At 36.4% G+C, this 23,840-nt stretch overlaps 4 protein-coding genes across 5 annotated transcripts in view; 3 read left to right on the top strand and 1 right to left on the bottom strand.

Moving 5' to 3' along the window:
• Positions 1–4,537, top strand: part of prom1b (prominin 1 b) — a 38,646-nt gene extending 34,109 nt beyond the window's left edge. The window contains 2 exon segments of the mRNA XM_048197650.1: positions 2,768–2,804; positions 2,896–4,537. Of these exon segments, the coding sequence (XP_048053607.1) occupies positions 2,768–2,789 (22 nt within the window). The 3' untranslated portion in view covers positions 2,790–2,804; positions 2,896–4,537.
• Positions 4,538–4,542: 5 nt separating this feature from the next.
• zmynd10 (zinc finger, MYND-type containing 10) lies at positions 4,543–12,759 on the bottom strand. Its single transcript, XM_048197651.1, has 12 exons — positions 12,538–12,759; positions 12,307–12,415; positions 10,114–10,230; positions 9,966–10,019; positions 9,659–9,811; positions 9,192–9,280; positions 8,942–9,033; positions 7,828–8,000; positions 7,389–7,514; positions 5,900–6,021; positions 5,196–5,321; positions 4,543–4,992 (listed from the first exon to the last, which is right to left on the bottom strand). Exons 1-12 carry the CDS (start codon positions 12,621–12,623, stop codon positions 4,893–4,895), a joined length of 1,347 nt encoding a protein of 448 aa, XP_048053608.1. The 5' UTR covers positions 12,624–12,759; the 3' UTR covers positions 4,543–4,892.
• Positions 12,760–12,786: 27 nt separating this feature from the next.
• fgfbp2b (fibroblast growth factor binding protein 2b) lies at positions 12,787–16,955 on the top strand. Of its 2 annotated transcripts, XM_048197652.1 has the most exons (4): positions 12,787–12,861; positions 13,139–13,198; positions 14,704–15,634; positions 16,099–16,955. In XM_048197652.1, exon 3 carries the CDS (start codon positions 14,845–14,847, stop codon positions 15,616–15,618), a length of 774 nt encoding a protein of 257 aa, XP_048053609.1. In that variant the 5' UTR covers positions 12,787–12,861; positions 13,139–13,198; positions 14,704–14,844; the 3' UTR covers positions 15,619–15,634; positions 16,099–16,955. The 2 variants fall into 2 exon arrangements, with proteins under 2 accessions (XP_048053609.1, XP_048053610.1); XM_048197653.1 differs by lacking the exons at positions 12,787–12,861; positions 13,139–13,198 and having other exon boundaries at positions 14,559–15,634.
• A 3,205-nt stretch (positions 16,956–20,160) lies between these two features.
• On the top strand, positions 20,161–22,022 carry fgfbp1b (fibroblast growth factor binding protein 1b). Its single transcript, XM_048197649.1, has 2 exons — positions 20,161–20,304; positions 20,421–22,022. The coding sequence occupies exon 2, from the start codon at positions 20,431–20,433 to the stop codon at positions 21,055–21,057; it is 627 nt and encodes a 208-aa protein (XP_048053606.1). The 5' UTR covers positions 20,161–20,304; positions 20,421–20,430; the 3' UTR covers positions 21,058–22,022.
• Positions 22,023–23,840: the final 1,818 nt, after the last annotated feature.

Genomic DNA, 23,840 nt, shown 5'->3' with positions numbered 1-23,840 from the left:
CAAGGGCAGCCAGTAACGTCTGGATCTGCACAGGTGAATCAACAGACTAGGTAAGCAAGCAAGAACAACAGCGAAAATGGCAGATGGAGCAATAATAACTGACATGATCCATGATAGCATGATATTTTTAGTGATATTTGTAAATTGTCTTTCTAAATGTTTCGTTAGCATGTTGCTAATGTACTGTTAAATGAGGTTAAAGTTACCATCGTTTCTTACTGTATTCACGGAGACAAGAGCCGTCGCTATTTTCATTTTTAAACACTTGCAGTCTGTATAATTCATAAACACAACTTCATTCTTTATAAATCTCTCCAACAGTGTAGCATTAGCCGTTAGCCACGGAGCATATAGCCTCAAACTCATAGAGAATCAAATATAAACATCAAAATAAATACTTTACTCACATAATTCGAAGCATGCATACAGCATGCATGACGAACATCTTGTAAAGATCCAATTGAGGGTTATATTAGCTGTGTGAACTTTGTAAATGTGCTGTAATATAATCGAGAGCTCGTGTGGCAGGGAGCACACGAATTAAAGGGGCGGCGCGCTGAAAAAATCAGTGCATAGTTAATGATGCCCCAAAATAGGCAGTTAAAAAAATTTATTTAAAAAAATCTATGGGGTATTTTGAGCTGAAACTTCACAGACACATTCAGGGGACACCTTAGACTTATATTACATCTTGTGAAAAAGCATTCTTGGGCACCTTTAAAACTTTATAAATTCAAATAACTAGCACCATATGCATACTGCGCAAATGAGTAACCTCTGAAGCGATATATGACGTAGGATGTAGGAGTATCGTAAGCTTAGACATCTCTTGTGGTTTAAACAAATAGGGCTGTGCAACAAACTCAAGCTCCTCTTCTCTTATATTAAAATCCTCTGACATTTCTCTTTAAAATTATCATTTTAGACTTCTAATTCATGACCGGTGTTTTGTTTTGCTCTATTCTCTGTGCTTCTATGTTCATCACCGCAAATCGAGGTGTACGGCCGACTGTCGGAAGCTAGTTATAGTTAGTATTAAGTTTTAAATATGGATATTTTTCTTACAAAAACCCATCACTTTACTTCAGAAGGCCTTTATTAACCCCCTGGAGCCATATGGATTACTTTTATTATGGATGGATGCATTTTATTTTTGCTTTAAAATGTGGTCCCCCATTCACAACCATTATATAGCTTTGAGGAGCAAAGATATTTTTAAATATATCTCCATTTGTGTTAGTCTTATACACCTAGGATGGCTTGAGGGTGAGTAAATCATGGGATAATTTTCATTTTTGGGTGAACTAACCCTTTAAAAAATTGATCAGATGAAGGTATCTCAGAAGACAGGAAGTGAAGCTAACATTGGATTCAGACATGCCTTGATGCCTTCCTACCTTGCACTGCATCCTCTGAAGGCAGCATTTTTAGGTTTTCAGACGCAGCCATATATGGGGCCGTTCACACAGAACGCGTTTTTCTATTCCAATGCGCTACTTTCCCATTGTTTTTCTATGTAAACACGCGCTTGACGGACGTGCATGACCGTTACGCTCGCGTCTCGCGTCTTTTGCAGCGCCCACACATGAGCGCCGCGTTTTTAAGACGCCGTGTCAAGTTAAAAGAATTTCAACTTTTACACGCAGCGCCGCTCATCAATGTCAGTTCCAAAACAGTGGACCAATCAGAAGAACTTGGAGGCGGGGCAAGCGTTGCGAGTTGGCATGACAACTGTTTTATATAATGGCAACATGGCGGAGAAGGCGCTCATTATTATCTTATTTTCTTTTTTTCCATGTAAAAACTTGTATTTGTAAATTCTGCAGTTTGCCTATTTCTATTATTTCCGTTATTGTCGTTATTGCATCACGTCTCAAAGGCGCGTCTCGAGACTCTCGCGTTCTATGCTGCGCTTTTTTAAAATCCACTCCTGAGCGCTGCGTCTCGCGTTTTTAGACGCAAAGACGCGTTCTGTGTGAACGGCCCTATACTCTGCATGTTTTCTGTGCTTTTTGGAGCTAAACTAAAGACTCCACTTTATTTTTTCTTTCCAAATTATACTGCCATTCAAAACTCAAAAGGTTTATTCAAATATTAACCTGTATTTTTTTTCAGCTATCCATCTTATGACACAATGAGGTGGTATCCTCGGGCCTCAGCCCCCCCGAGACAGCCTGACTGGTGACACAAATTCACACACACTTTACACACTTTCACACGGGGTATACAACCGCACATGCAGCCTACAGGTACAAAACATTTCAACAGTTCATCTGTTCGTCTCTTATCTTTTCACTATCCGTCTCCTCTACAAACACATTCGTTCATGTCAGTGATCCTCTTGTTGATTCTTTTTCTTTTATTGCTGATGTCTGAACTGTCTAAACTTGAACTTTGTGTTCATTCATAATCATTCCTTCTTTCCATCTTTCCTCTTTTCTTTGTCACTCATATTATACCTATTAAGAATTCACAATTATTCCATGTTCTACAGTCATGTGCATGACTCATAAAGTTACTTGCGGACTCTGTTCTGCCACTTGTGTGACATTCATCTTTCACTAAAATCATTTATGTTGTCACTGATCTTTCACATGTTCTTCTAGTAACATGTCACACTGTTTATGTAACATTGCATGACTTCCTGTCACTCCTTTACCTTTTGATAAGTTTTTACCTGACTCTTCATCTATGTGTACATTAAGTAACTGAAAGTACTGACATTTCTGGAGTCTTTAGTAATTTTTTTCTTCTTTTTTTTCTACAGTGGTGCTGAGAACTGGAGCTAAATAGAGCTTAGCAAGGTAAGACAATCACATTGTGACCCATGTTACAGTATCTCAAGCTATGTATTTTTTGAGTCTAAATTAATATTTGTTTTTGTTTTTTAATCAGGGATTGTCTTTAAGTCAGATTCAAACCAAGGACGACAAACGAAGACAGGAAAAAAGGAAATAGTTTTTTCCAGTTTCTAACAAGAAAACATACTCAGACCTTAACTGAAGGATTTCAAGCATATTCTACATACAATTCATTATACATGGTAAACATCAATGTGTTCTTTTTTACACTTTCAAGTTTTTGAAAGTTTTGTATGTATTTTGTTAATATCTTATTTTATAAAATGTCCTTTAGACATAATTGTGGGTACATCTAGATTTTGTACTGGTCTTTTTAACATTTTAAGGCGATATAAAGGGACAACAAAGGTCTGCGATATCTGTCTGCGCACTGTGATATTGTATTGATTCTTGATTTTGAAACCATGAAATGGTGTTTCTGAACCAAACATCCCAAGTCTGGTGGTCAAAGAAGATTCGGAAGCATTTACAGTAGAAAAATTAAGTACTTCATTTATCAAGTTATCTTTTACGTTCTTTTGTGAAATGTTACTTTTTTCTACATTTTGTTGTTCAATGAATGAATCAAGTATTAGTTTCAGAAACGTTTCTTCTTAGTAAAAGAAAAACTATTTGCTAACTTTATGTTAAATGCACTGGAAAAGGCTCAATGTTCTTTAAAGACAAATTATCTGAAGCCAATGTCCTAAAAGACTGATTGATCCTGTATGTTTGAAATGTCAGTACTTTTGATACAAGATAATTACACAACTAAATACAAAGGTAACACTTTATTTTAGTGTCCTTGTTACACATTACATGTACTTGCTGTAGTAATAACAGTAAATTATGCCTAATTACACGGAGCTAACCCTAAACCCAATCCTTAACCTTATAGTAAGTACATGTTAATTAATATTACTCAATACTTAAATGTATAATTACACTGTAACAAGGACACCTTAAAATAAAGTGTAACCAAAATTACTGTTATTGATCAGTTAATCTTGAGCAAAGATTTTTGTTTCTGTTGTATTTCTGTTTTATTCTTTTGAGTGTCTTACATATTTTTTTTGTGTCCACATCAAAATAATGAAAATAGTTTAATATGTCCAGTGTGTGTAATTTCTTAAAATGCATGTCTCAGTACAGCATACAGTGGTCATACAATTCCACATAGTTCTATGTTGTACAAACCAAATGTTTTTCTTTTTTTGTGAATGAAATTCAAACTAAGTTCCAAATCTGTTACATATTTTACTGATATCCACAAACCCAAACATCTCTCTCACGGCCTTTGTTCTTTGGCAGAGTTACAGTACAGATTTCTAAGGTCTTGTTGTCACCCAGGTTTTGAGACTCACAGGCACTTGTACCAAGTGTTTTGTGTTTTTACAGTGTGTGACATGACAGGGCAACATGGGATCCCACTGCAAAATGGAGGCTGTGTGAAATTTACAATAAATCAATCAGCTTAAAATGGTTTGTGGTGTCCTTTGTAAAAGGCACAAATATAATAACTGGTCCTGGATTTACTGTGTTTTTGCATCCATTTTAAGAAAGGATTAAAGTATGCTTAAAAGCTCCAGACACCGAAAATAGTGGCAAAGACATTGTTCAAAGTTTCTTCTTTTTGTGTTCCATGAAATAAGGTCCTTTACAACAAATGCAATAAAGTTGTGTCAGTAAAAATTAAAGTGACTGGATCTCAAATGTATTTTAATAACAATATGTCAGGATAATGGTATATTTTAACAGTTGTGTGCAAATAATAGTTTTATGTCAAATATAATCATGTTCATATGCATGCATTTACAAAGAACATGTACTATATATGAAAGATTTCACCAGGAATGATCTAATTACTCTCTTTGAACCCAATATACAAACATAGAGCAGCTAATGAAAGAAGACTGTCAGGAACAGTTTCTTGTATCTTTTTTCCCCTTTCCATTAGTGTCCATATAAATATTCATAGTGAATGTGTTCTTCTGCACTTCTGAATCCCACAGCATCTCTCTCTCCATCCCTTTCATTTAGCAGTGCTGTAACTCAGCTGCTGATGTTCAGTTCTTCCTGTAGTCTTTGTATGGCTTCTGCCATGAGTTTGCATGCAGGCTTGTGCTTGGGCCAGTGTTTCACCTGACACTCTCTACAGAGAAACACCAGACAAACAATCATATAATCCTGAACAAATACTGACGAAGCCAACACATGAAAGGGCAATTAAAATGTATTATTTTTACTAGTTTATACATTAAGGACATTAGTATAGTAAAGGACTGATTAGTCACATAAAGGGGTAAAATCTAAAACCAAAACAAAAACAATAACACAAAAATTGTGTTGCTTCACCTGTTGCAGTACCACTCCCCCTGACAGCGGGAGCAGCGTTTTGCACCCGTTCTTCCACAGGCTCCACACTTGGGTTTGTCTGGGATTAGATTCTCCATCACATCCAGATTATATGTCTGTGCCAACCTAATCAGAAGGGCGCAGATAAACAACTCTATCATGACAACTCTCACAAGATGTTTAGCATGGTAATGGATATGACAATGTTAATGTATTTGGACTTGGCGGAATAGATTATTGCTGTTGATTATTGCTGTTGTTGAAGATTATTGATGCTGCTGCAGAGCAAGTACAGGAACTTGCCACTGGCAATAAAAACACCAATACACTGCTGTGGCATGTAAGACATATGCTGCTTCACAAAGAGCATATATAAAATTACATAACAGATCTATACAGGTAGATCTGGGGAAGGTGGTTTCAGAGGAACTGCTATAGAAAAAGCTAACCAGCTATTTAAATGTCAAGCAGCAAGCTCATTGGCTGCAGATATGACTGGAACCAATGAGAATGTCTCATGTAGTTAACAATGTAAATGTCATTAGGCTGCATTAAGGACCCATCAGCCTGTGCCATCTAGAGTTTCATGACAGAACTTGGTATCTATACAGAATATACGCATACTGTTAGACTAACATTTTATAACTGTACCTCATCTTCTCATCCCTTACAATAGAAATGTACAAATACGCATCAATTCTCACCTGCTAGCTTGTTCTCTTAATTCACTTTCAGAGGGGTTAAAAACATGCGTCACTTGAAATTTAGCTATGGCTTTCCACTTGTTGCTGTTCTCCGTCACAATATTATTCCAAATCTCTGGCACCTAAATGAATGAGAAAGGTGTTTTGGGTTTGTTAATTTTGCCTTAGGTGACCAAAAAGACATGTTATTATATAATGTTCAAAAGTTAGGATCAGTGATATTTTTTATGTTTTTGAAAGAAGTCTGTTATGCTCACCAAGGCTGCAATTATTTGATCAAAAATAAAGTATAATTACAATTAAAAATAACTGCTTTCCATTTAAATATATTTTAATCCAGTGATGGCAAAGCTGAATATTCAGCAGCCATTACCTCAGCCTTCAGAAATTATTCTATTATGCTTATATTAAAGGTGCCCAAGAATGCTTTTTTCACAAGATGTAATATAAGTCTAAGGTGTCTCCTGAATGTGTCTGTGAAGTTTCAGCTCAAAATACCCCATAGATTTGTTTAAATTAATTTTTTTAACTGCCTATTTTGGGGCATCATTAACTATGCACTGATTTTTTCAGCGCGCCGCCCCTTTAATTCACGTGCTCCCTGCCACACGAGCTCTCGATTATATGACAGCACATTTACAAAGTTCACACAGCTAATATAACCCTCAAATGGATCTTTACAAGATGTTCGTCATGCATGCTGTATTTATTTTGATGTTTATATTTGATTCTCTATGAGATTGAGGCTGTGCTCTGTGGCTAACGGCTAATGCTACACTGTTGTAGAGATTTATAAAAAATGAAGTTGTGTTTATGAATTATACAGACTGCAAGTGTTTAAAAATGAAAATAGCGACGGCTCTTGTCTCCGTGAATTCAGTAAGAACGATGGTAACTTTAACCTCATTTAACAGTACATTAGCAACATGCTAACAAAACATTTAGATAGACAATTTACAAATATCACTAAAAATATCATGTATTACGTAACTGTATTACGTAAAAATATCATGACTGTTACGTAACAGTCGGTGTTATGTTGAGATCCGCGTGTTTTCCGGAAGTCTTTTAAACAAATGAGATTTACATAAGAAAGAGAAAGCAATGGAGTTTGAAACTCAATGTATGTCTTTTCCATGTACTGAACTCTTGTTATTCAACTATGCCGAGGTAAATTCAAATTTTGAATCTAGGGCACCTTTAATATTTGGTGCTCAAGAAACATTCCTTATTATTATTATCACTGTTGAAAACAGTTCTACCTAATATTTTTGTGAAAACCTTGATGTATCTTTTTCAAGATTCTTTGGTGAATAAAAAGTTCAAAAGAACAGTATTTATTTGAAATAGAATTTACAATGTAAAAGTCTTAACTGTCACTTTTGAACAATTTAATGCTGAATAAAAGTATTAATGCATTTTAAAAATATTACTGACCACAAACTTTTGATCAGTAGTGTACTGTATGTGTGTGCATTTGCTGGAGTACCTGTTCCAAGATTAGATCTTTTTTAGGGGCCACTGGATCTGTGAGAGCAAGCTGACTGAGGAACTGCTTGAGATCAAGTAGGTTTGGTAACTGATCTATCACAACCTCTGTCAAAAACCCACAAAGCTGCACACAGAGTCATATCAAGAAACATAAAGATAGATAGATAGATAGACATAAAGATAGATAAATAAATCATATTTGGTGTCAAAGAACACGTACATATCCAGATACTGTATAAGAGCATAATTCAGCATGGAATAAAGTGCCTCTTCTTCCAATATTTTGTGTTTCATAAATATATTATTAAACTGATATTCTCTCAATATGCATTTTTATATATATGTATATATGTTTATATATACCAATTTAAAACACTACAGGAACACTATAATGGCTCAGCCAGCAATGATATTGCCCCTTCTATGTAAAGTCTTACCTTTAAAAGTTGTGTTTTGTTAAAGCTATTGAAATCATATTTTCTTTGGCAGTCTGGTTTGAGCATCAGGTTCAGTAAAGCCATCCACACCTGGCCGTCATGTTTATTTAACTTTAGCTGATCTTCAGGCAGGACGGGCCTCCACTTTCCCTCTGTGTATTTCTCCAGGGTACCTACATGGGAGAAAAAGACTATTCAGTCAAAAATGTTACAGATCAATCCTACCTTGTTCATCATATTATCAGACAAGTATGGAAGCTTGTTTCCACCATTCGAATAAAAAATGAAAAATGTAATTATACATTTTGTTACATTACAATACAATTATACATACATAACTGTGCATATGATTTTTCTCAATTAAATTTTGTCCCACTTTATGAGCACTTTTCCTGTGCAGTGCTGCTCATGAAACTATTTGATCCATTCCTATGTGACATTGTGTAAAGCTTGCCTGAGTGAGAAAAAAGGGGGTGGAGCTTAGTATAGGATCAATTGACCCTTCGCCAGGAGTTTGATTGACAAGTGATCTAACCAATCATAACGCCATTTTGTCAGACAAAGCAGTCAGGAGTTAGAAGATTAACCTCGGTGGACTTGAACTTGAAAAATGGTGTGTACTGATGTCTTTCTGCGTTTGAAACAACATTCCTTCTGATGTTCATTCATGTTTATTTTATGCTATAAATTAACTGGTAAGAAGAGACGATCGGTTCACAAGCCGCTTGAGCTGAGGCGCTACAGCAATCTGTCACGACACATTAAAGAGCCACATAACGTTTTTTATTATTCAAATTTCTTAAAACAAATTACACAATTTGTAAGCTGGGACTTTGTTTAATATCATAAGTAACCTGCTCTGTCTTGTCTGTCGACGTGTTGTCAGTGTCCTCTTTGCTCCACGATGTATTTTTCACTCTGTGTGGAAATGCAACAGCGCCATGGCTTGTCGGACAAAGCAACAGTAACTAAGGGGGGCGGGTCTTTGCGAAGGGTCAATTGCTAGTGTTCTGTAATTTGATCCCTATGTATTCTGATTGTGAGAGGTTCTTTAATGAAAAAGAAAATAAATATATGATCACACATACGCTTAAAACACAAGGGAGAAACTAACCTCTGTTCCAGGGGCAATGTTCCACCAACTGTACCAGCACACAGGGCATATTATGAGTGCACAGCATCCTCGACAGCACACTCAAACTCAAACTACATTAAAAGGGGAAATTTCAACATTAATTAGTAGGCATATGTATTTAAAGTGTATATATATTTTATAATTTATTTGTATTTAAATATGTATTTTATCATTTGTTTTCTGTAAAATGTTTACTATTGTCTCTTTAAATAACCAGTAGCTGCAATACCTCTCAATGTGATCGGTGATGTAGCACAGTACTGACAGAGCCTTGATAGAGATTTCAAACTCTAACATGTCACTTTGTCTTTGCAGATCCTGCAACAAACATTGAACAAGTTCTAGTAAATCTAATGTAAATGTAAGCTATGGTTAATTTTTAAGAGTAAAGGCCCGTTCCCACCAAGAATGATAACTATAACAATAACTACATGAGCGTCCACACGAGCAGACGATAATGTTCTGTTTATTAAATGCTCAAGCTCTTTAAAGTGGGATGGATTCTGATAGGCTGTCATTGTTTTTATTGTTCATCAAAATTGTTCTGAAAGTGATTCCAGCGATATCGTTTCTCTGTGCCATTACCGTTATAGTTGTGGTATGAACTCTGCTATTCTTCTGTATTTCAAACGATTTTTATCATTATCATTATCGTTATCGTCCTTGGTGTGAACAGGTCTTAAGAGTGTTCTTTACCTGCACAGATGCCGTGTCTGTCAGCTGTGTGTGTGTAATTCGGTCCTCAGTTGGGATCTCTCCAGAGACAGAACGTCCTGCCAGCAGTGTGAGTTTGCGATGACAGTAATCGACTAAATCAAGCACACTATCACCAGCAGCTTCACTGGACTCCTGAATGTGTAACACACAAACACACATCAACATTTAGGTTAACATTTATAATGTGGTCTTAGTTTCTACTTTAGGTGCAAACAATACAATTCTTTTTGAAAAATTACAAATCTAGATATATAAAAACCTGTTTTCTCAGAGAATATGTACTTACTTTGTGGTACATAATTGTCTCCAGCAGGTTTATAATGGTAGCCTCATGGTGAATCTGAAATTAGGAGAAAATGCAATGACCCAAAGAGACTGGAAGAAAATGTATTTAAATAAGAGCCTGACATGGTTTTGAAGCCGAGTCCACTTACCACCATATAGAGTAGAAACGTACTCTTTGGATTAAAGTCCTGGAGTTTGCAAATTATGGGTAACACTTTATGTTTCCAGACTTCTGTAAGTATCATTGCATGGATCAGTGTGGGTATCTGGAAAAAGAAAAAGCCATTCATAAATTTGGGGGCAGTAAAATTCATAATATCAAAAGAAGTCTCTTCTGCTCATCTAGGCTTCACTTATTTGATCAAAAATACAGTAAAAACAGTAATATTGTGAATTATTATTACAGTTTAAAATTATTTATTTAATAATATAAAAATAATATATAATAATAATGTTTAATTTATATAGCACCTTTCCCAAGCTCAAGGACGCTTCACAATAAAAGTAAGGAACAGACAGTCAGTCAGTATATATATATATATATATATATATATATATATATATATATATATATATATATATATACAGGGAGTGCAGAATTATTAGGCAAGTTGATTTTCTGATCATATTTTTTTCCCAAGCACATTTTACCAATTCCAATCCACATCAATCTTAATAACTACTATTAATATTGTTTTTAATCATTTATAAGTGATATATAATTGTTCATGAAGGCTGGAAATGAAAAATGCCTTATATTCAGGTGTGCAGAATTATTAGGCAAGTTTTCTTTTACAGGCAAAATGAGCCAAAAAAGAGATTTAACTCAGACTGAAAAGTCAAAAATTATTAAATACTCATGAGAAGGACGCAATACTAATGCAATACTAGAAATTGCAAAGTTAAAGCATGACCAAGGGACAGCAAAATGCTCATTGGGTCAGCGGGGTCAGACAAAAACAGGTGGAAAAGAAAAGACACGTTAACTGCAAAATAATTAAGAATTATGTGTGAAACCATCAGGAACCCTTTAGTCTCCAGCGCCACCATTTTCCAGAACTGCAACCTACCTGGAGTCTCCAGAAGTGCAAGGTCTCAGGATCTCAGAGACTTAGGTTAGCTAAAGAATCCTAAAAAATGACCCGCACTTGATAAGAATCACAAGCTGAAGTGTTATAAAATACATGAAGACTGGGTTTTTATAGGCCTTATAAACCGACAGCTTGAGAGTGACTCCTGAAGGACCAGCACCACATCCTCTTGTACCACTGTTTGAAGAATTTATCTTCCAGAATCTGGCAGTAAGTTTTGGAAGATCATTTTTAGTCCATCTCTGCAAGACAGACATTTCAGGATAAGAGATGGACTAAAAGTGAACTCAAACACCTTACTGCCAGATTCTGGATAAATTCTTCAAACAGTGGTACAAGAGGATGTGGTGCTGGTCCATCAGGAGTCATTCTCAAGCTGTCTGTCTATAAGCCCTATTAAAACCCAGTCTTCATGTATTTTATAACACTTCAGCTTGTGATTCTTATCAAGTGCAGGTCATTTTTTAGGATTCTTTAGCTAACCTAAGTCTCTGAGATCCTAACACCTTGCACTTCTGGAGACTCCAGGTAGGTTGCAGCTCTGGAAAATGGTGGCGCTGGAGACTAAAGGGTTCCTGATGGTTTCACACTTAATTCTTCACCTTAATTCTTAATTATTTTGCAGTTAACATGTGTCTTTTCTTTTCCACCTGTTTTTGTCTGACCCCGCTGACCCAATGAGCATTTTGCTGTCCCTTGGTCATGCTTTAACTTTGCAATTTCTAGTATTGCATTAGTATTGCGTCCTTCTCATGAGTATTTAATAATTTTTGACTTTTCAGTCTGAGTTAAATCTCTTTTTTGGCTCATTTTGCCTGTAAAAGAAAACTTGCCTAATAATTCTGCACACCTGAATATAAGGCATTTTTCATTTCCAGCCTTCATGAACAATTATATATCACTTATAAATGATTAAAAACAATATTAATAGTAGTTATTAAGATTGATGTGGATTGGAATTGGTAAAATGTGCTTGGGAAAAAAATATGATCAGAAAATCAACTTGCCTAATAATTCTGCACTCCCTGTATATATAAGAAATGATTTTATGTGTGTGTATATATATATTAACTATCAAAATGTATCCTTAGAAAATCAATAATAATAGATACAGCAAAATATTTGGAATTAATAGTCCATTTTATAATTTATTTGTAATTATGCTCAGTAAGTTACACATGAAATTGGTACATTAACCCACTTTCTGCAACAAATTACACCGATGAATAATCAACAAACCATAAACAATACCTTTCCAAGAGAAACAAAGAGGTCTTTTATGAATTCCTCCTGACTGGCACTGGCATTCAGAATTGCTTGCATATTCAGCTTCTCAATGAATTCATGCTGGCGAAACCACCTACACACACACACACACACACACACACACACACACACACACACACACACACAGTAATAATGGCATGTGTATTCTAGATGAAAGTGTTTATTCTAGTTTACCGTTACTTTTATATAAGATACCTTGGGCTTCCGATATCACGCAGTGACAAATTCTCCAGACTTTGAATGTATCCTTCAGCTTCTCCGTATAGAAGTACTGAATCCATCGCTTTTAAATGTCCTCCGCTGTCGAATGTGAACAACCAGGTTTAAACCATAGACTTTAAAAAAAAAAGGTTTAAACTTGTCGGCCAACTCTCTATTAATTCTACTTCAACAATCAGCGCGGATAACACCTTCCGTTTCGTCACTATGGTTACAGGTACACAATGAGTGCGGAAGTGACGGAGTTCTAATGACAATGATGCTGATGGTTATTTGAATACCAGAGTTCAAGAGAAGATGGTGAAAATTGTATTTCAATACAAACATTTACAAATACGTTTTCTTTATTGTTAGTATTTTTGTTATTCATAGGCCTAACTGCTAAGGTTTTATTAGCCCTGAAAAACGTGTATCATTTCACTGACCTAGCCTATTTCTGTTTACTTTTTTTTTTTTTATCTTTGACATTTTCACAAGTCACAAGTCTCCTAAATATCGGTCAAAATCACTTAACCAAAATGATTAAATTATATGGTCCTCTTCACTCCAGTTCAGCATTTTCTTTTTTTTTTCTCAGATGCTGAAACAGTGCATGATTTCCTGTTATACAAAGTGAATGAATAGCCTATTTAATGAGGTGAGCTGCATCATTTACTTCATGACTGGCTGTATAGCATTTTAGCAAAATATTGTTCCAAACCTCTTTTAAATGTTTACTAAGTCTGACTAAAGGGGTCAACAGGCATAAGAGCTGGAGTGACCACCCAGAAACAGTAAACACTCTCACATTTTGTCTTAAATGGGGAGTGCACTTCAAACACATAATCCAAACCACAAATCTCAATTGATTTATACCAGTAATTATAAAAACTGTCAATGAATTCATTTGTCTAACTGTTTATATTTATGTTAAACTCATGCCTGGTGCCAGATGTACAAAGTATAAAAAGAATGACCAGCTACAGCCTGGCAAGCTTTTGTTTTTAAATATGAAGTAATTCCTACAAAATGATTGCTCTGGTGGAGAGAAAAGACATCTGCCTTGCCTAGTTGCTACATTTTGTTCAAAACGTTTATTTGAAGTGCAGAAAACTACTCACATGCTGTTAAAAGTTACAATTTACAGCATATGTGTATTGTAAGATAATAGCCTACATGAGTGTCATGACACACACCCACACAACACCTTTCCTACATTTCTTCCTTTCCTTTTAACTTCTAATGTTTATATAGCTGACCTCTGCAGTAGCTAAAAGTATTTTCATTGACTGTCTTTGTTTAAAAATAAAAATTTCCCATGACTCCTCATAAACCATACTAGTAGTACATGTAATTCTTCACACAAACCAGACACTAACCACATTGAAGTCGACAAAACATAAATGGGTTCCAGGTGAATTACTCCCCTTGTCTCTTCTTGTGAAACTAAAATGTCTTTCACATCAATAGTCAATAGCCCACTTATGTTAGCACGTATGAAGACCATGAGTCTAACCACACCCGTGTCCCTCCCTCAAACCATCAACACACTCAGAGAAGAAACCGAACCACAAAACCACCTACACAAAACACACAAATACCTACACAGTATCATAGCAATTCGTAACTATTTTATGTTTTGGCAAACTAGAGGCTAAACCATATGATCTCATTTATATGTTTTCCATTTGCTTACACCTGATTGAGGGATATTCCACACATGAAAATGACTTTACAGATAGTTAATGTTTAAAAACAGGCTCAAAATGAGTAAATAAGTCGTTATTTAGTTTTTTTTGGTGCACCAAAAATATTCTCGTCGCTTTATAATATTAATATTGAACCACTGTACTCACATGAACTGATTTAAATGTGTTTTTAGTACCTTTATGGATCTTGAGAGAGGAAATGTCATTGCTGGCTATGGAGGCCTCACTGAGCCATCGGATTTCAACAAAAATATCTTAATTTGTGTTCCCGGGTTTGGGGGTGCTAGTTCTGTGCGTACCCTGAGATAAAATCCTGCAGGCGCCCCTGCAGTAGACCATGCATTTATTATATTACAGGCATACACTCTTGAAACCACTTACACACACTGATCCCATATAGAATAAATTGCTCATACACACACACACACACTTCTCTAAAGATTCCTACAATTAGTTCTTTCAGGCAACTCCAGACTAGAGGCCCCCCAGTCTTGATGGATGTGTGCACTCTGCCCTGCTCAAAGACTTCTTTGTGGGACTTATATTTATAAAGCCAGCCTGCACCTTCTGTTCAGACCCTTTTTACACTTCCATCATGAGAGCCATATGCAGTGCCGCTCTCCTTCTGGTCTGCTTCATCTGGGCCATCAATGCTCAAGCTCAGAACAGCAGCAACCAGGGGAACAGCATTAACAACATTGAGAGCACCCAACACAGCCGACAGCAGCCTCAGCCTAAAGGAAACATCTGGGATGAGCCCATTCGTTTCAGCACCAAAGCAAAAGATACCTGCACCATGGTGATCTCTGGCCAGGCCAACTTCACCAAGCTGCGTGTCTCCTGCAAGAGCAAGGGCAAGTCATACTGGTGCGACTTCCTGGGCAAACCTAACCTCTGCAGACCGTACAACAGCAACCCTCGGCACTTCTTCACTCAGATCATGTGGGATATGAGGAAGCTCCACAATGCCTGCCAGGGACCACGAGTGTACAAGCCACAGATGTGCCGCTCTGCTTCGGATGAGGTCCAAATGGCATTCCACGCCTCTTGGCCCAAAATCTCCTTTCCAAAACCAACCCAGACTTCTCAGAACCAGCAAAAGCAACAGCAGCAGGTCAAGTCCAGCATCACCCCTACCAAACCTCCCAGCCACAAGCAGCAGCCTAAACCACAACAACCAGCCAAACCAGCCTCCAAACCAGTCAAGCCCGCCGTTTCCAAGCCCGCTCCACCACGTAAACCTGCAAAGACCATCACAGCGAGACCCACTGTGGCAGAGGAGAGTCAAGCAACCAAGATGGCAGAGGAATACTGCTGGAAAAGTCTCCAGGGCGTCTGCGCATACTTCATTAGCTGGTTTCATAATTAATTCATCACCACCTTTGGTAAGCACATCGTTTTTTAGTATAACTAGTCGATGCTTGTAGGATTGTATGCAGAAACTCTAAATAAAGATATACTAACTATATGAAGTAACTGTATCTGTAAATACACTGGCTTGAAGCAACTACAGTACTCATAACTTTGGTTTGAGTACTAGTATTACATTATTTTAGTGTATTCATCATATAAAAGACTGCGATTCAGAAGCTTTTTAGTACAAAAAGCTGCAACTGTATGCAGTGAAAAGTGAATAGAAAGAGGGTTAGCCACAAAGCTAAAGATATCAACTGCTGCTTTACACACACCTGATGCCTTTCTAATCAAATATGAACAACATATTTATGTTACACCTCCTCAGTTTTCTTAAATAACCCCAGTGAAATTTTTTGGAGAAGTAAATACTAATTTCTATTCATTTTTGTTCATATTTTCATCTTTTCTATCCCTCTTTTTCTATTCTTTGTAGGTTAACAGTGTCAGAGACTTTCAGATTGTCTGACTACCCGCCAAGTGTTTTCTCAAGGGACCTGTGTTTGTGTGTGTGTGTGTGTGTGTGTGTGTGTGTGTGTGCGCGTGCATGAGATAATGTAATTATGACTGCACTTGTGTGCTTATGTTTGTTTTTCTGTGAGTGAAATTGAAAACAAATATGAAAAAAGAAACTTAAAACGTCGAAAATGTTTAATAAAAACATATTTCAGAATTCTCTGTATATGGTGTCTGGACAAAATCAATGTTACAATTTTTTTTATTTGCCTGCTTACTTTCATATCTGGACACAAAGTACAATACAAACTAAAGGTTCTTTATCGACATCTGTGGTTTAAAAGGTTCTTTAGATTATTATTTTATTAGACTATTTTTCCCTAAGAAAAAAACATTAACATTAATTTTGATAGGATACATTTTTCACAATATAGTCTCAAGAATAACATGTAAATCTGAATCTAAAAATCGAAATAGCCTAAGTAATCTCATGCAGCAAATAGTTACATCAATTTCCAACTAAATAATTTTGAGAGAAAAATCTGGAGCAGATCTAACCTGATTAGCATGGGTTCTAATAAATTGACCTAAATGACTGAATATTACCTAAATAATGCATATGCATAATTGACCTAAATAAATGCATATTGCTAAACAAAAATCAAATGTAATTTAAAAAGATCAGCTTTTTCTAGAACACAAAAATAAGGGGTGGGGTGGGGAGTTTCAAAGCAAGTATGATTTTTGTTTTACACAACATGTCAGAGCGCATCAACAACACTAGGGGGCAATGTTACATGTCATTTTAAAAGACTCAAATAAACTGGTTACAAAACACATGTGATTAATGGTTGTTTCATGGAAGTAAAGCAAGCTGTTAGCATTGCCATTCATCTGACTGGCAGTTATTCTTCTTGGTCAAACAGAATATTTTGAGCCAATCTCCTGATCTGAGTAATCACTCTCAAGCATCTGATCTGGAACGTTACCGCTGACCGGCCAGTGGCATCACAAAAACATTCACAGTCACAAACCTTTTATTATTTACTATTCTGAACTTTATCATCAAAGGCAGCAGTCTGGGAAAATGTAATTTTAAAAGGCCTCCAAAAAGAACCAGACTCTGTGAAACATCTATTCTACTATAATAAAATATTAGCAATTTATTTATATGTATATGTATGTAACCTTTTCTGAATGGCAGTCAATGGAGAAAGATAAAATAAAGCCAAATAGTGTAATTAAAGGGACAGTCCACCCAATACAGTCAATGGAAACTGTTGGTCTTTTGTGTTCAGCTTAAGAAAGAAATAATACGTTTTTTTTTTTCATTTTTGTTTGGACTATCCTTTTGTGACAATAGAAACGATTGTTTCTATTGCTGTTGCAATAGGAGCCTGTCAATGGGGCACTACTACTACTGATTAAACCCATGTGAGTAAGTATAGCATTTGAGTTCAAATAAAGCATAAGAGACCAGATAAAGCACCCTTTAAGTCAGGGGTGTCCAAACTCAGTCCTGGAGGGCCACTGGCCTGCAGAGTGTAGCTCCAGCTTGCTTCAACACGCCTGCCTGGAAGTTTCTAGTATGCCTAGTAAGACCTTGATTAGCTGATTCAGGTGTGTTTAAAACTCCAGAATTAAAATTTCCTGATAATTTACTCAACCCTACAAGCATTTGTTTAAAAAGTATATACTTTAACTGGGGTTGGAGCTAAATATGCAGGACAGTGGCCCTTTAGGAGCAGGATTGGGCGACCCTGCTTTAAGTCATCTGCTATAACAGGGACTAATGGGGCCATGCTAACAAGAAGCCAAAGCTTAAACCCTAGGGCTACAAAAACAGACTGGATTTTCTAAATTTCACACTGCCATGTCGATCTGTAGACAGCTTCTTTTTTTATATTCTATAAGCCCTTGGCAAACTTCTAACCAAAAGAAAGAAGAATGCTTGTATTTGCATTACAAATACCTCAAATCTCTCCAGATCCCTGTAATAAATCTGTTATGTTTGAATATGTTGCTCAGCTGGAAGATTACACACTTGTCTAACATAACTGGTGCTGTATGCCAGTGTTGCACAATTTTTTTTGCCTTAAAGTCACCATGAAATCGAAATTGGCAATTCTTTTTATGGAATATTATTATAAATGATTTATTAGTGCACTTTTTTTTTTAATTCATTTGCCCTCATAATATTTAATCAAAATAACTTTCCCTCCCTCTTGCAACCACATCTCTTCTCTTCTCTGATGATGTGTTTAGGGGCACGAGTGTGGGACAACCTGTCACTCACATGAGATCACAGCAATAGCAAAACTACAACCATCCAACAATCCAATCAATCCACATAGTCCCGCCCTACATTTTTTCTTGTTTGAGAAGCCGTTTAAATCTGATTTGTGACACAATAGGAAAGTAGAGACTATCGCAACTTCCGCTTCATGCCGACTTTAAGATCTCCACAGTGAGGCTCAAATGCCACTTTAATGACCAAACAATAGTCCTATTAATTCATATTATACTATGATATATCATTTAGCATTTTAGCTAATATTATTAGTCAAAACCATATATTTTCTGTTTAACAAAGCAAATTTCCAAATATCCCTGGAACCTGGTACCCCCTTGGGTACACATGCACATTGGGTATGACTACTCTGTCGTAACTCTTTAACACAGCCCATTCCCTTCCTGTAAAATGGGTCATAGTAAAATGATGTCATGTGAAGATGAGCTCATGAGTTCACTGACACAAACTTAGCTTTATCAATGTGTATGTGTGTGTGTGTGTGTGTGTGTGTGTGTGTGTGTGTGTGTGTGTGATCATTACATTTACTGATAACCAGCATTGATCTAGAGATAGCTATAACAACAAAGAAATATTCCTTGGTTGTACAATTTCTTCTTTTGATCCTTTGGTAAATAAGTAATGAAGATGCACAAGGAAATTGGACATTTATGGATGACTCATTGTCATAACTCAAAAACTGCAGCTTGCATATTCCACGCATAACATGTGACTGTAAAGACTTACACATATAAATGTTATTTTAGTTAATATACTGTTATAGTTTTTATTAATATTTTTATTTTATATTTTCTGTTTTCATTTGAAATATATTTATATAATTTTATTCATTTTTATTTTAATGTTAATTTTAGTTATTTTAGTACTTCAACTTAATGAAAATAGAAATCTTGCCTTATAAACTAACTAACAAATAAAATTTATTTTATTTCTATTAATGTTTATTTTTTTCAAGTAACTAAAATCTTTTACTTACTACCCTGAGTAAACACGTGTAAAGGCTAAATGTCTGAAGGACGTGAAAATACTGTACAATGCAAATACATCTTGAACTATTGGTCCTGTTTTTTCTCTCTCTGTACCCATATTTCTCTTCCTCTAGCCCTCAAAAGTGGCCTCCATTCATTAAACTCCAGTGAACATTCCACGAATTTCTACAGATGCACAACACCCCAGTAAGACAAAGAGTCTTTGCACTAGTGTTGTTGCACTAACACTCATTTTACACTTAATTGTGTGCAAACAAGATGAAAATGCAACATGAATGTACAGTTAATCACTGTAAAGCACTTTAGAGAGGGGGAAGCATGGTGGTATGGTCATATACTATATGTTCTGCTATATAAACGTTTTGTAAGTGGGTCATTGTGAGTGTGCACTCATGTGATGGGGGTGAGGGGTCCCTGCGATTGTGTTTTTGTGGCCTAATTTTATAACTGAAATAGCATAAGCATCAGCCCAATATAGCATGTCTAACCACTGTTACATGGGATTCAGGAACAGGTTATGGTCTTGCGAGGCCCCGGGGAACCAGCCGTTTGGAGGCCCTAGGTTTTACATGAACCAGTGCATACTTTTATTTCTGGAGTGAAAAAACAAGACAAAAACGCATACCCGAGGACATAACAGCTTTGCAATGGCCTACCCATCTTTTAGTTCAGCCTACTGTAAAAATGCAAATATGTGAATGACGCAAGCAGTGGATTCATGCACGTATGCAGAAACACATTTAAGGGCTTTTCTCGTGCATGAGAGAATCTGATTGTGCTGTAGTAAGTGGGTGTGTCACTCAACATATAAATACGACGCGTGACTTCATTTTGACGTAAACTAGTCAGGGAACCTCATCACCATCTGTCCTCGTAACTGTTATCGGTAAGAGTTTTTGATGTAAAATTTATCTTAAGTATCTTTACTATAACCTTATTGCATCATTTTAAATGCAATAAATGACATGTTATGTATTTAATATCACAATTAATGTTTCTTAGGTCGTTGGAAATGAAGGAAATATCTCTTCGTGGGACTTTCGCGCTCCTGCTGTTCCTCGCGTGTCTTTCACAGCTCATCTTTACTGCTGATAGCATTAGGGGAGAGAAAGGGAAAGGAAAGAAACAAGAGCATCGAGGTGATGAAAACGTTGCTGTATTCAAAGGAAAGTTCACAACTAAGGACAAGGCGCGGTGCTCGTGGTTGGCGCGCGGAGAGGACAAGTTCACCATGAATGTTACATGTAAGCCTGGAAAAGGGGATGGATTCACCTGTAAATACACTGCCAAGCCTTCGACGTGCACCGAATATGGGTCTAATTCAGAGGGCTACTGGAAACAGATCGCCAGATCACTTAAAAAGCAGAAGAAACTTTGCAAGGATCCTCGCGCACTTATCCGGGCGGGCATGTGTAAGCGCGCGCCACTGGATGCGCATTTCAAACTCGCCGAAACATCACAAGCAAAACCCGCCAAGACAGAAAAGACACCTATAACCACGAACACAACGCTTCCGGGCAATAAGCGCCAGTGCACGGAACGCACTGACCACAGTGAGATCGCCAAAGAGAAGTGTGGAGATTCCTGGGCGAGTTTTTGCGCGTTTCTCTTTACTATGATACAGAGCGGAGACTGCTGAGAGCGCGCGCTTTTACTGACAGCCCCCGGTGTGTGTATGTGTGTATGTATAGGTACTTTTGTTATAGGCTACTGCTGATATTCAAGTTTTTTTTTTTTAAGATGTAAAACATGCTTTTTTATTGTAAACACAGAAAAATGCACTGTCTACTGATTCTGACAATGGCGCATGGGTCAAGATACCTCCTGGCGGTTCCACCACTTTTAGTTTTTGCCTTGACCACAGTGACACTAAATGTATTGTCTGAAAGATACCGTTTTTAATGCTGACATTTAATCTAAACGAATCATAATGATGTGTGTATTTATATTAGATATTAAAAGTTGTTATTTATATTTATTAAATGGGAATTTGGTATGAGTACATTTGTGAGAAGAAAACTTTGTTTGGTTACACTATATTTTGATGGTCCCCTTTAGATATTCTGTTGACACATAACGCTGCACCTACATATCAACTAACTCTCATTAGAGTGTTAGTTTGAGTCAGTAGAATGTCTTTTGGGGGTCCAAGGTTTAGCAGATATTAAGCAGACATACTATACTCTAATGAGAGTTAGTTGTCATTTGGGTACAAAGTCAAAAGAATGTCTAAAGGGGACCATCAAAATAATGTTATTTTTTTTATTTTGAGGTGAAAAGTTTAATGACCCCCTCAGTGGTGTAACACCCCCAGTGGCATTTCATTGCTGGTATTAATTTCATGATTAACATAAATAAGATATTTTATATAATTCCATGAATTTACATTTAACAAGGGGCAGATTGTACCCTAACATAATTTTGTGCTTTAATAATAATAATTTGGATCATCCTTCATCATCAACATCATCATCATCTTGTACTTATATCCAAATATGGTACACTCTTAAATGTTTATTTTTTTCATTCAACTTCATTCCACCCATTGTATTGCATTGTACTCTATTTATTACATGCAAAATAAACGTGTTGAGAGATACCCCACTCCTGTGATAGCCACAAAATATTTCATGACGACAAGCTTTAAATACAGCTTTGAGGCAGAAGTGATTAACAAATATAACAAGGGATTTTTATTTGAAAAGATTTACACAAACATATAGCAGGTGATGAGACGAAACAGGAGATAAACCTTATCCTAATTTTAATCTTAAGTATTTTCCTGAATTGTTGGGAAGCATCTGGGGATGTTGTCAGATCCTAATATTCTTTTTTTCAGGCTCTCCAAAAACCCTCCTCATACACACTCATAAACTTTGATTGTCCATGGAGCAGCAGATGAGATAAGGTTCCAAACCACAGATTCCAAAACAGGTGTCTGTGTGTGTGACATCTGGTGCACCTCACAAAGTGTATGTGTGTGGTTCACAAAAAAATGTGACATTTTGTGGTCCCCATGAGGAAAACCGCATATTTTTTTAAAATGTAAAAATGCAGAAAGTTTTCTGTGATGGGTAGATTTAGGGGTAGCATTACAGGGTTAGGGGATAGAATTGTGCAGTATAAAACCATTATGTATACGGAAAGTCCTCATAAAACATGAAAACCTGTGTGTTCTGTTCCCTTCATCAGTTTCTCTTCCAGTCGTACACACAGACTCTTTCATGTATCCACACACTTCTGCAAAGAAGTCTTTTATCAAGTCCTTGGAAATGTGCTTATGTGTTTTGACTATTGATAGGGTGGTCAGATTCAGTTTAGTATTTAATATGATATTTTATCTAATGTTTTAGAATAAAAGTATCTTTCTAAAATCAGAATTAAAGGTGCCCTCGAATGAAAAATTGAATTTATCTTGACATTGTTAAATAACAAGAGTTCAGTACATGGAAATGACATACAGTGAGTCTCAAACTCCATTGTTTCCTCCTTTTTATATAAATCTCATTTGTTTAAAAGACCTCCGAAGAACAGGCGAATCTCAACACAACACCGACTGTTACGTAACAGTCGGGGTGTACGCCCCCAATATTTGCATATGCCATTCCACGTTTCCAACATTATGAAAGGCATTAGACAAGGGCAGCCAGTATTAACGTCTGGATCTGTGCACAACCAAATCATCAGACTAGGTAAGCAAACAAGAACAATAGCGAAAAATGGCAGATGGAGCAATAATAACTGATATGATCCATGATATCATGATATTTTTAGTGATATTTGTAAACTGTCTTTCTAAATATTTCGTTAGCATGTTGCTAATGTACTGTTAAATGTGGTTAAAGTTACCATCGGTTATTACTGTATTTACGGAGACAAGAGAGCCGTCGCTATTTTCATTTTTAAACACTTGCAGTCTGTATAATGCATAAACACAACTTAATTCTTTATAAATCTCTCCAACAGTGTAGCATTACCCGTTAGCCACGGAGCACTATCAAACTCATTCAAAATCAGAAGTAAACAATATAACAGTATACAATACTCACATAATCCGACGCATGCATGCCGCATGCATGACGAACACTTTGTAAAGATCCATTTTGAGGGTTATATTAGCTGTGTAAACTTTGTTAAGGCACTGTTCAAGGCAAGCGCGAGCTCTGTGGGCGTGGACCACGGGATTTAAAGGGGCCGCAGCATAAAATCGGCGCGTTTATAATGATGCCCCAAAATAGGCAGTTAAAAAAATTTATAAAAAAAAATCTATGGGGTATTTTGATCTGAAACTTAACAGACACATTCAGGGGACACCTTAGACTTATATTACATCTTTTAAAAACATAATCTAGGGCACCTTTAAGTTAGATTTGAAAAAGGGGGGGGGGGGGGCACAAACCATTTTTACACTAATGTACTGCA

Source organism: Megalobrama amblycephala, linkage group LG7 (genome assembly GCF_018812025.1).
Source record: "Megalobrama amblycephala isolate DHTTF-2021 linkage group LG7, ASM1881202v1, whole genome shotgun sequence".
Classification (NCBI taxonomy): domain Eukaryota; kingdom Metazoa; phylum Chordata; class Actinopteri; order Cypriniformes; family Xenocyprididae; genus Megalobrama; species Megalobrama amblycephala.
Note: the sequence above shows the minus strand (reverse complement) of the source record. Positions and strands in the feature narration are given on the sequence as shown.